General features: G+C 35.1%; 2 protein-coding genes across 2 annotated transcripts in view; one reads left to right on the top strand and one right to left on the bottom strand.

The window, feature by feature from the left end:
• The window catches only part of LOC117116373 (serine/threonine-protein phosphatase 6 regulatory ankyrin repeat subunit C-like), an 18,461-nt gene extending 16,269 nt beyond the window's left edge, over positions 1–2,192 (top strand). Inside the window, exon 13 of the mRNA XM_033260395.1 lies at positions 79–2,192. Within this exon, the coding sequence (XP_033116286.1) occupies positions 79–406 (328 nt within the window). The 3' untranslated portion in view covers positions 407–2,192. The remainder of the gene's footprint in view (positions 1–78) is intronic.
• The window catches only part of LOC117116377 (DEP domain-containing protein 1B-like), a gene marked incomplete in the record, with an annotated part of 16,626 nt that continues 5,379 nt past the window's right edge, over positions 804–12,050 (bottom strand). The window contains 6 exon segments of the mRNA XM_033260404.1: positions 804–2,450; positions 3,371–3,553; positions 4,030–4,206; positions 5,246–5,415; positions 6,466–7,764; positions 10,730–10,873. Coding sequence (XP_033116295.1) covers positions 2,307–2,450; positions 3,371–3,553; positions 4,030–4,206; positions 5,246–5,415; positions 6,466–7,764; positions 10,730–10,873 — 2,117 coding nt within the window.

Here is a 12,050-nt window from a genome sequence, read left to right as displayed (position 1 = left end):
TGTGCGCGCGTGTGTGTGTATGATTTTTTTTTATTTATTATAGTAGGCTTACATAATAGTACATATTTCTTCTTTCAGAAAAGAGTCTATAAACAGATCTAAATTTAGAAAAAAAGAAGGCAGAAAATCACCATATTCGGAATCCTTACTTCCACCTGAAATATTTAAGAAATATTCCATTGGTTACCTTCCGCCACCTAACGCATCACGTCTGTCAGGCCGGCTGAACTCTTCCAAGTCTGTCTCAAGCATAACTCAAGCAAAGGCTAAATCTTCGACAGTCGTTGTGGACGATTCACAGCCGTGTAGACTGAAAGGAACACTTGATCACACTTCTGATTTAAAACAGAGTAATTCAAGGACATCGAATAGTAGGAAGTTTTCATATTCTGTGTCAAAACCTTAAAACAATGGAAGAACAAAGTGGCGAGAATATACCAAACAAGTACAGTACAGCATTGGGAAATTGTGTGCAAACCAAACAACCCTTCATGTTGATTGATTAAGGTCTGGTTTGTCGCCCTCTGTCTGCTGACTAACTTTGAACTAATGGATGTTTTTGTGGGCAGCAGTTCAATGCTGTTGTTTTCTCCAACCAGACACAAAATTCTCAGTAGAGTTACGTCCAGATAGGAATCACTACACGTAGAATTTTTTTTATTCCTGTGGCGTATCGAGTATTCAGTGAGATAACACGTCAGGTTGGTTGCAATTAGGGCGGCTCCGAAATACATAATCAGCTATGCAGCACTATAGAGTATGTAAACATGTCCTTTAAATAATCAACAAAAACACAAATTAAATATTTGTATATATATTTTATTCCTATTTTCATAACTTTACTACCTCAGTTTCAGACAGCAATTAGCTTTATCAGAATATTAAAAGAAAATTACTGCATATTGAAATAATTAAAATGTTTCTTTTGACTTTTTAAAACTCTGCAATTTCATCTACAGTATTATTAAGTAGATTATAAGATTGTTTCATGGTGAATGGAATATATTTTACCCATCAAAATTGGTGAACCTCTTCAGATAATAAAGATTGTAAAATGATATTTTTGTTAAATGATATAGAACAATATAAAAACTTAGAATAGCTTAATTCAAAATAATATTTACGATGACACATACAAAAGTAGACTGGCCTAAACTATAAAAAGCCATCTATTATCGAAATTTTTTCTATCTGTCTTTCGAACTGACTGTACAATAAATTATCATAATTGTAAGGCTAGACATTATGAACCAGATCAGAAATGGATCAGAGAATGAGTATTAAAAAGCTGCAACATTATCATAGGTTCAAATTAAGCATGGTTGGGCATTTCCAACCGCTTAAATGCGGAATGAACACTTACAAAATTAATTAGAACAAAATTATCAGCAACATTCAGTCCACACTATCAAATTGTATGCAACAAACTTGTGATGTGCCCATATATGAGCATGCCGTCGTATTAAATGCAAACATCACATTTTTTGTCTCACATAAAATGTGATGGTGTGGAGAAAGACTTACTTTGGTACCTACCCTGTGAACTTGTACAGATTAAATTTCAATAAATAGCTTCTATATAATAAGTTCCTGGAGTTGTACAGTATACCATGCTTCAGCCTTGAGTTATAGTTGTTAAAATATGAAACTAAAAAATGTTAATACACATACAATTTTTGGCTGGACAGAATAGCTGCAAGGGTTATTTACAATAAACAGAAACTTTATACAAATTATTTACATAAATACTAAAAGGTACGATTATTCCAATTTCAGACACAATTAAGCAGTAAACATTAAGGAACTATGATATGCTACAAGTTAATTACTGTATGATACATAATACTTGATATAAACTGCAAAGAAGTAAAACATCTTGCATATAAAATGACGACAACTTTGCTTACAAAAAAACCTACAAATATATTAGCTACTAGATTCGAAAACAGCTGGACGTTAAATAAATTCACAATTTGTAAAACATCTAAAATACATAATCTTATAAAATTCTCAAAAGGTACTATATATTTAAGATTTACACTAAGGTACTGTGTAAGGTTTACTAACAAGTATTACTGTTATCATGAGCTAAATACTGTATAAATTTCTAAACCATGATGTATCATCCATAACATCAAAAAATCTCAGATTGTTGACTACAAACATAAAACAATAAACCTGATCTCAGGAAAGAAAAGTGGTCCCAGCTTTTGCATGTAAAACAAAATTTTTAATTGACAATAATAAATCACCATGCAGATCAGATGAGATGAGAAAGGTGGAGGGAGCACCACTGCTTTCTATCTTTATCTGATGGACTTCAACTTTGTAAGGGATTTCTTCATGTTCAGCATTGGTTGTTTGATCTTGGGCTTTTGTGGGAACAATTCTGCTTCATGCGATGTCGTTGGCAACCTTTTGGCATAAATCTCTGGATATTCTTGCTGGAACTGAAATTTATATAACAATATTATAACTATCAATAATTTTAATAGTTTATTGAATAAATTCTATAAATAAAATTGGATCCAACGATGAATAAATATTAGTGGTCCTTTTTTATGATCCAAATTCAAGTATAAACGTAAGATGTTAATCACTGTAAATAATTTAGTGTTATGATAAATTTTTGATTTTTTTCCCCATGAACATAGGTCACATAAAGTAAAGTAACATTTATTCATTTCACATAATCAAACAAACATACAAAAGACTTTTGATAAACTTTCAAATTATAAAAAATAATAAAAACAATCATCAAGGTTCAAAATTAAAGGTTCCCACAGAAACTATAAAGCTTACCTTACAAGTGAGAATCAAAATTCAATTAATAAAGTAAATATTCAGATTATTGTGTGGTAAGCATAGTTAACAAAAACAGGATACCATAATTAAATTGATAAATTATATACATATCTTTGTAAAAGTAAATCATCTTATTTCTTGTTTAATCATGTGGGACCTAATTAGAAAGTTGATGTGTACATTTCAGCCATCCAACTGAAACACTGGAGGGCAGGGAGAGAATTAAACAAGGGACCAAAGGACTGAAAGAATCTTCAAGGGTTAGCACATGCACACAGTGGCCTACCACCAGCTCAGCCAACTGAGCTAAACTGAAATTCTAATGTTGCTATATAGTGTTTTTCCTCCTGGATGTAATATACAGATCTCTTGCTAATGAAAAAAAAAGACCCTCCAAATAAAGATCACACCAAATTAAAGAACACTTTTCTATAGTTCAAAATTAACAAATATCTTTTATTTTATTATTCTAATTTAAGAGACTATGCTGCAAAAGACAATGGAAATCCCGGCCCCAAAATGTGGTCTTTTGGAGGGAGACCTGTAACTATGAATATCTACTGACCTTTTTCAATTTCTTCCTCTTGACCTTAACTGGCATGGTCTTGTTGTTGATTATTGATTCCAGAAGTGAAGAGATGGCATTCTCGGAATGGCTTAACTTTTGCTGCTTGTATTCATCTAAGCTGATTTTCTGGCAGTATGAAACAGGGTTGTTCTCTATGCCTTCCTCAGCATTGAACTTAACCTAATAATACAAAACACATGATCAACAAGGTTGGATCATGCAACCGTTTCATTTCGGCTGTCAAAGGTCTGAGGAGGCTAGCTGCCTATAGTTGTCAGCGGCAGGTCAAATTCTCCCAACCTTTTTGGTTTTTAACTTTTATTCAACTTTATGCACAAGGATTTGACAAACAGCGAACTGTCTCATTATGAGGCTTCGGGAGAGGAGTTGTTTTGGTCGTGAGAAAAATTCTTATAACCGTGACCTTTCCACTAAGCACTGCTCCTTGGATATTTTTTCTAAGGTCCTACAAGATGACAGAGTAAAAACATAAGCACAGTTTTCTCCCAATTTTCTGTTAAGCTTGATTAACACTCCAAAAGGGCCACTGAGCACAGGACCTTGGGATTGGAAGGTAAGTATAGGCCCTACATCCACTATTAAACTCCACTCCAACATTACCAGTTTCATTGTCACACCCTGTAGACAAAGCTCACCTGAGTTCTCCGTAAATACAGAATTCTTTCATCGACATCAGACTTCAGTTCCTGTGAAACTGTCATTATCTGGTCATAGTGCTCCATCATATAGGTCACGACCTTAATGGCAAGGATCTCATCCAGTCCCACCTCAACCTCACAACTTAGGATACTTCGCCAAAACGTTTGCAATACCTGATCGTAAAAAAAATTCACCGTCAATTCCACAAATGCTACACTTTTCTCTTGTGTAATGATTACATCAACAACAATAATAAATAACAATAAACATAATAACATTAACAACAATGATAAATAATTAATAACAATATGTATATAGTATACATATCAGAATTTGTTACTGAAAATAATAATTTTCTCAATATTTTTTTATAGACTAGGTATAATTTGTCTATTTAAAAAAAAAAAAAAAAAGTTTAAACACAGGCCCATATACAATATATAAATGTAGTTTAGATTAATTAGATTTATATAGCCCTTTATACCAAAGTCTCTTGATGTGTGAATTAGCTCATACAAAAACTTACTGCTCCCCTAAGGGTCTCTTTGTGTCTGAGCTGCCTGGTAAACTGGTACCAGCTATCTCTGGTCTGTCCACAACAGGGGCTGTAAGAGCCAGTACACCAGCGTAATGCCCTACAGTATTCTTTTCGAAAGATGTACTGGGTTCTTTAAAGTGCACAAGACAAATTGTGTACACTGGGCCAACAGTTTATAGTTGGCATCCGAGAAGACTTGTCCTACCACCAGAACCATAGGCAAGCTTGTTGTTTGAACCAGTATCGATATATTATGCCATAATATATCGATACTGGTTCAAACAACAAGCTTGCCTATGGTTCTGGTGTAGATAATAATTGTCGACTTATATAGCGCATATTGTAGACTAGCCTCTATGCGCTTTACATTATTACCCCCGGTCCCTGGATCAAGCACATGGAACAACACTCATGCCCCATAATGTTGCAGTTGTAATCAGCGCATGGTTGTGTTTGAACCTACTAGGTACCCACTTGTAGTCCTGGGTTGAGAGAGACAACCGTAAATAAAGTGCCTTGCCCAAGGACATGAGCGACTTGCACAGCGAGCGTTTCGAACCCCCGACCTCAAGGTTGGGAGTCCAAGCCAAAACAGATGCGCCAACCACTTCTACTAAACCGCTTAAACCGCTCGGCCATTTACTCAAGCGTTCAAATAATATAACTTAACTTACTAATGATTTGGTAGACATGTGTTGGCTCAAATTGAGCTCCTTATTATTCACCATCTTTGTCATGAGTTTCAGGAGTAGGTAAAGTTTTTTCCTGTTCGGTGGCGGCAGGAGAAGGCAGCAGATCTTCAGACCCTCTACAGTGTATGATTGATCATCTGTCAAACACAAACCTACAAAAGATAACAGTGGATAACATAAAATAAACATAGAATCAACAATGTCAACTAAAATTATTATCATATGTTTTGTGTGTATTATATACATTGGCACATGATACATAAAGCTAAAGAAAATATCCATCAATATATAATGAAAATAGATCTACAGGTATTAAATTCCATATATTACCTGACAGATTTAAATATTAAAAACCAATACAAATTTGATTACCAAAATGTTAGGCAAAAAAACACAAATACGAAATCACTTTTATATTGGCAACAATGAGTGAACTATACATCCGTGTAGGAGACACTCAACAAAGTGTGTATAAAGCACCACATTAATACAGAACATAAATTAGTTATGAAAAAAACAATAAATTTTTATTAAAACTTACAATTTTTGAATACAAATTGACAGAATTTTTACCAAACTCAACATACACACAAAATTTAATATTTGAAAATTATGAATTATACATAGATTGATACCAACTTAATAGCAATACAAAGTAGTGTTTGTATGTATTGTAGAGTTACTAAAAACTATTTGTGCAGTGATAATTTGTCTAAAATGAGATGCAGATCTGTACCATAATCATGAATATTCATGATTTGCATAGATTTGTAGAGCCATTTTTACTTTAAACTGGGCTTTACTGATTTGAAGTGCAACAGAGAACAGCACCATACTCTAAGAATGTAGAATAACAAAACAATCAATTGTACATAAATTAATAAATCTGCAAAAATATTGGAAATTCAATTGAACACTTTTGTTGTTATTTTTCAACAATAGTGTCCAAGGAATCATAAGCAAAATGCTAAACAACAATCAAAAACATTATCGAAATAACAATCAAACTAGCATGAGAAATACTCACATTTGATACCATTTACACGCAATAAATGGAAGTTGAATACATGATTAGCAGTGTAAATAGAACAGACGCAAAAGCATAAAGGTAGAGGATATGTGACATTAAGATACATGAATATACATGAGGTGCAAAGAATATGCAAATGAGGATCACATCATGCAGTCTGTAGTGATCTTACTTGTTGAGCTAGTGGAATGTTTGCAACTGTTCTGCTCTTCATCCGGTGTTGACCACTTCATACTCGAGGAGCTGATACTTTGTCGAGTCAAATTGCTTTTGGCGGAATAGAAGGAATCAATGCTGGAACCAGAGTCATTGCGCCTACCGATTAGTACAGGTTGCGATATAGTTGCACGTAATGGGGACGGATACGGTGGACTTGTTTGCCTTTTATTGTTGGGTAAACTGGAAAAATCTTTATTACTTTTGGCTAAATTTACTTGTTGAGGTCTTATCTTAGAGTCACAAGATGCCTGATCTTGAAGAGTAGTTTTATCCTTCCTTTTTGTAAACAATTTTTGAAATATTTCCGATGCCGATCCAAATTGTTTTGAAAAGGATAAATTACTTCTGGGTGCCTTTTTGTGCTTGTTATCATCAGATTTAATGTCTATGTTCGTGAGTGAGCTGAATTTTTTACGATTTCTAAACGACCCACTCCTGCTACGACTTAATTCAAATGAATCTTTTCCAGAATCTGGTGATAGATCTTTATTTGACGAAATTAGACATGAGGTAGAAGCATAATGCAGGTCACTTTGGGGTTGTCTACTATTAGTGTTTGTGGCTTGGACATCTTCAAACCCCAGTCTGCCACGTTGGAAACAGAAGACTGAGCGACTGCTCGTCAGGTTGGAATCTGACGAGTATCGTTTTGGATTTTTACAAACTTGCTTTGTAGAAATGGAATTATCAGCATACATTGGCAGGAAACCGTAACTATTGACGCAATTACTTGGTGATACATCAGTGACAGGATCATTCAATTTTTGACGGATGTGGTCGTACTCAACCGTAGCACTTTGTGGACGTTTTCTTGGACAGCAAGTCAGTTCCTTTAGGGACGTTTTCGCTACATCTACTTCAACACCATCACATGGTTGTACCCAGCCCTCATCTTGGTCGTTTTGTTCGCAAGAAGTTATTTTTTGAGATGTTAGACAGAAGATGGTACCAGAGGAGTGACAATCATTACCTTTACCACCGGAAGGTGACTGGCTGGTGTTTTTCCTCCTTGCTACTGGTGTCACATTTGACAACTGGCGTCGCATCGACCGCCTTTCACACCCAACACGGTTTATTCCTTCTGTTGACTGACCACTGAACTTAGTTAGTGGTGTCCATCCCATTGTTAAATCAAGCATGAGATTCTCTACGGAACCAAATGTGGAAAGGTGAGTTGATGTGACCACACTTGGCGGTGTAGTAAGTTCACAAGGGGAGTCTCCGAGCCCTCGATCTCGTCTATCACAGATCACTGAGAATTGCAAAATGACAAGACAAAAAAAAAGTGAAACCTTCATGCTGTTAGTAAAACAAACGAAAAATGATAGGCATGGTTAGATTGCAAAAAAATAAACTAAACATAGTACATAAAACCTCCCTTTACAAAATTTGTGCTCCAAATAATATACTAGAATTAAGCAATACTTGTTGAACCTGTGGAATTTACATTAAACGATTAGAAATTCGAGAAAATAAAACTTCTGAATTGGACATTAAAAGCATAAAAATGTATTTTTACCAAACTATATAAAAAAAACACTGTTAACATAACAGTGGTTTTATTTTTACTTTTCTTCACATGCAACAGCAAGTACATCTGCCACTTACCAAAGGGAATGATGCTTTTATACAAAGTCCCTTTATGAGGCTTAGAGAGTAGATTTCTTTGGTTATGAGAAAAAAAAAACCCTGCAGTGACAGATTTTGAAGTATAATTGTGGCAAAGACAAGCCAAACCAGTCACTCGTTGCAAAAATTGATTTTTAGTTATTAACACAGGGTCGAACATTAAAATTTATATATTTCTTTATTTTTTTTCCTCATTTTTTTCCCCTTTTTTTTTTGTTTTTTGGAAGGGGGGGGGGGGGGGGTGTCATGACGAGACAAGTTTTTTTACTTCTAGTCATGATCCCAATGATGGTGGTTTATTGTACTGTACTGTATTCTATTATTATTTCCATCATTGAATAAATGTCATTTGAATTTTAATTTGAATGAGAGCTATAAAATGGTACAAAAAATTTAATAAAATCTAACATTTCGTTTCAGGAGTTGAGACATACAGCTGTTCAAAGAACAATGTTTGAGAAATCAGCATTCAAAATTTATAATTTTAGGCATTTGTCAGGCAGAAACAATCATCAAATCGGGACTGGAAGCACCGAAACTACAGCTCCACTCCAAGTCAAGGGGAAACTTTGTGTTATGCAGCATTGGACAATCAAATCTTGTTTACAAGTTGTGCAAACTGGCTTAGCAAAAGCCCAAATATCAAATTTTGCGAAACTTGAAATTGTGAGAATATATGGCCCATCAAAAATTGCAAAAGCTTTGGGCATGTGACCAGTGGCATAGCTACGGGCAGTGCAGCCAATGCAAAGCACTGGGGCCCTGGGCTATTAGGGACCTATTCATAAAAAGACCTAAAAATAATACTGTAATTGAATATAATTTTCAACTTAATTTTGACGAAAAAACGGCCAGCGAGCCCCTTAATAATATTCAGTTTTTAGAGTAGTAATTATTGATTACAATGTTGATTTCAATTCAGTGGTGTAAACAATGGGGCCCCAGCTGGACGAGGCCCCAGCCGGACTGATCCCCCTATTTTTTTTTAAATTCTAAAAAAAAAAATGAGAAAAAAAGGAAATTATATTCTTATTTGGGTTTGGATTTTTTCGGTGTAAACATCAAGTATAGCCCACAAGTCTAGAAGAAAACTTATTTCCAGTGGGGTGCTTCTGCTGGTAATCGGGCAGTACACTGGGAGACAATTCCCTTACTCTTTTCCAAAGAGTGTAATAAGTGCATGAATGCACAAGGGACCAACGGTTTAAACATCCAAAATTGTAACTTGTGTTTCAGACCTCCAGCTAAAACACAAGCAAAGTCAGTGATGGGAATTGAACCGGGGACCTAGAGATCACCACGGTTCAGCGCACACACAGTGGCTACCACTCTACTCATATCATAAGTCTGAGACTCTCAGTGAGAGTGCCATTTCCGGCCATCTAGAGGTACTATAATCAAAAATTTTCTTGCCTATCAGTCCCAACTTGGTAGGGCTGAGGTGGTCTTCATCCTCTGCATGTGAAAATCCCTCACTGACCCTTCTATTTCAAATTATCTACTGCCTCTGCAATTGTTTAATTTTATGTGCCATCAATTTTCTTGATTTGTTTATGACAGCTGCTGAGACTAAATATGCCCTATTAAAATAGTTACAAATCTGATTATCATTATTAGGGCCTACTAACCTAGGCCTTTTAAGAGTAGGAGGTAAAGAAGCATTTCTTACGATGAATTTCATGAGACCTTTGGGAATTCCCCTATCACATCAAAGGGCCAGGCAATTAATCTTGCCCTTTCGCACCTAGTTACGTCACTCCATGTAACCTTAGACCTATCCCATTTTTTATCATTACAGTACTTCGTCCCAATTTGTGTGTAAATTGTAAATGGGTACTGTAGTTGATTTATTTATTGTCCTTTTCCTTTTTTTGGTTTTTAATCTGTTTTTTTATTTTTTTTCTTGATTGTAAGCACAAGGTCTGCCCTCTGGAATTGATGTGAGTGTTTTTATACCGAAATAAATAAATAAATAAATTTGAAAGGCTTCTCATTAGAGAATAAAATGTCTAAATAATGTATAAAGACCACACATACCTCAAAATCCTTTTCCATGTAATATGTTAAGAGGAATTATTCTACAAGACTTGTAAAGTTAGTAATAAAGCTAATCTAGTAATTACAATCATTAATAAAAGCCAGTACTGTATAAACACAGTTGGTGGATCCAGAAATTTGAGATAGAAGGGGCTCAGGGAGGGATTTCCACAGATAGTGGTTCTAGACCACCTCAGCCCCAACATGGTTGGTGCTCAGGCTGGGGCTCAGGTAAAGAAAATGTATAATTATGGCACCTCTAGATGGTCAGAAATGGCACTCTGAAGCCTCAGACTTAAATTTGAATATAATTTTCATATTCTCTCCACCTTTTTTGAAATAATTAAAAAAATGTAAGGGGTCTCAAGGCCAGCTGCTCCCCCAACCCTTAAATCCCCATTGAAACAATTCTGAATATTGAAAGACATGCTTTATATTTAAAACACATTCATATTAAAAATAAACAAAACCTATTAATACATGCAAAAACAATTGAAAACATTTTGAAAATGGGAAATACTTCACTCACTATAGATGGGTAAAGTACTTACAGAAGGAGCCAGTGATGATATCATAGAGATTATAGGTCAACAAAGGTTCAGACAGGCTGTGAAAGTAGTTGCTAACGGTCTTAAAAACATCTCTTTCAAAGCCAGGATATGACGGTAAACCTGTTTCATCAGTTCGATCTGGCCCTATCAAACAACAATAAAAAATATCATAATACACATCATCTAGGCAATGAAAAAAAAAACAAAAAAAAAAACTTGCTCATACAATGATTAAGTAAAATGTACTCTAGAGGCAATTCAAATCAAGAGGTCTAGGTTTTAAGTCTGAGTCTGGTGACTTGTTTTCGTCCGTGGGCAAGGCATTATATGCGACTGGCTCTGGCATTTTAGATTCTGCAAAAATTTTTCTTTAAAACAGTTTTCACTTTTGGATATCAGCAAAGTAGGTTTTGAGAAAACAGCTTCCAAAGATTCTAAAATCAATAGTTTATTAGCAGGATTTGTATTTTAAAAACAATTTTAATATACAGTAGTAGTAATTATACTAATAGTAGTAGTAGTACTGTCAGTAGGCCCTACTTTTCAGTTACAGTTGGTGATTGATATTTTGCAGAAATGCTCTTCCTTTTAAACTCCAAAAAACATGAATTTTTATTTTTTTAGGAGTACAGCACTGCGCATTTGAACATATTATATGGAATCTGCAAGCTCAATAAAAACAATTAAACTTAATAAAATATTCTTCCCAGACCCCATAATTTATAATTTACTTTGTGTTGGACCAATATACATGTATAAAGCTGTTAATGTATTATAACACTCTATTTTATCTTGTACCCATTTCACACTGATGCTATTTTGCAAATATTAACAACTTGTAACAAGTTGTAACCAGGTTTGGATGAGTGTGAAAGCCAAATCCTTGTAAACTTTCCGAGATTTCACAAGGGTCCCCTGAGTTATCTCGGAACAAAAACATACCATCGCGAGGCCTGTTTTTTTCCTGAAATCTTCCGAGTTGTTGTTGCGCATGCGTCATGTCCATATTTTGACCTTTTTGCGGGCTGTGTTTTTTTTTTTTTTAGTTCGAACGAATGGCGGCAGCGATGGAAAACGTATCAACATTACTACCATTTGTTAATAGGCCTAGACCTAAAATCAAAAGGAATCTCGCTAAATTTCACATGTCTGATGTAGAAACAATCATGAGGCTTCGTAAAATACGCCGACAGTGAATCATTATGATGCTTGTCGCACTGATTGCCTCTAACAACAACGAATGGTGAGCTACCGGCCGGCGGCCCGACTGCGCCTAGCTAGCCTAGGCCTATCTTTCTCGCCAGCTCGACTACAATAAGCG

This window comes from Anneissia japonica, unplaced genomic scaffold (genome assembly GCF_011630105.1).
Source record: "Anneissia japonica isolate Jap-2015-1 unplaced genomic scaffold, ASM1163010v1 scaffold287769_len469884_cov163, whole genome shotgun sequence".
Lineage (NCBI taxonomy): Eukaryota > Metazoa > Echinodermata > Crinoidea > Comatulida > Comatulidae > Anneissia > Anneissia japonica.
Note: the sequence above shows the minus strand (reverse complement) of the source record. Positions and strands in the feature narration are given on the sequence as shown.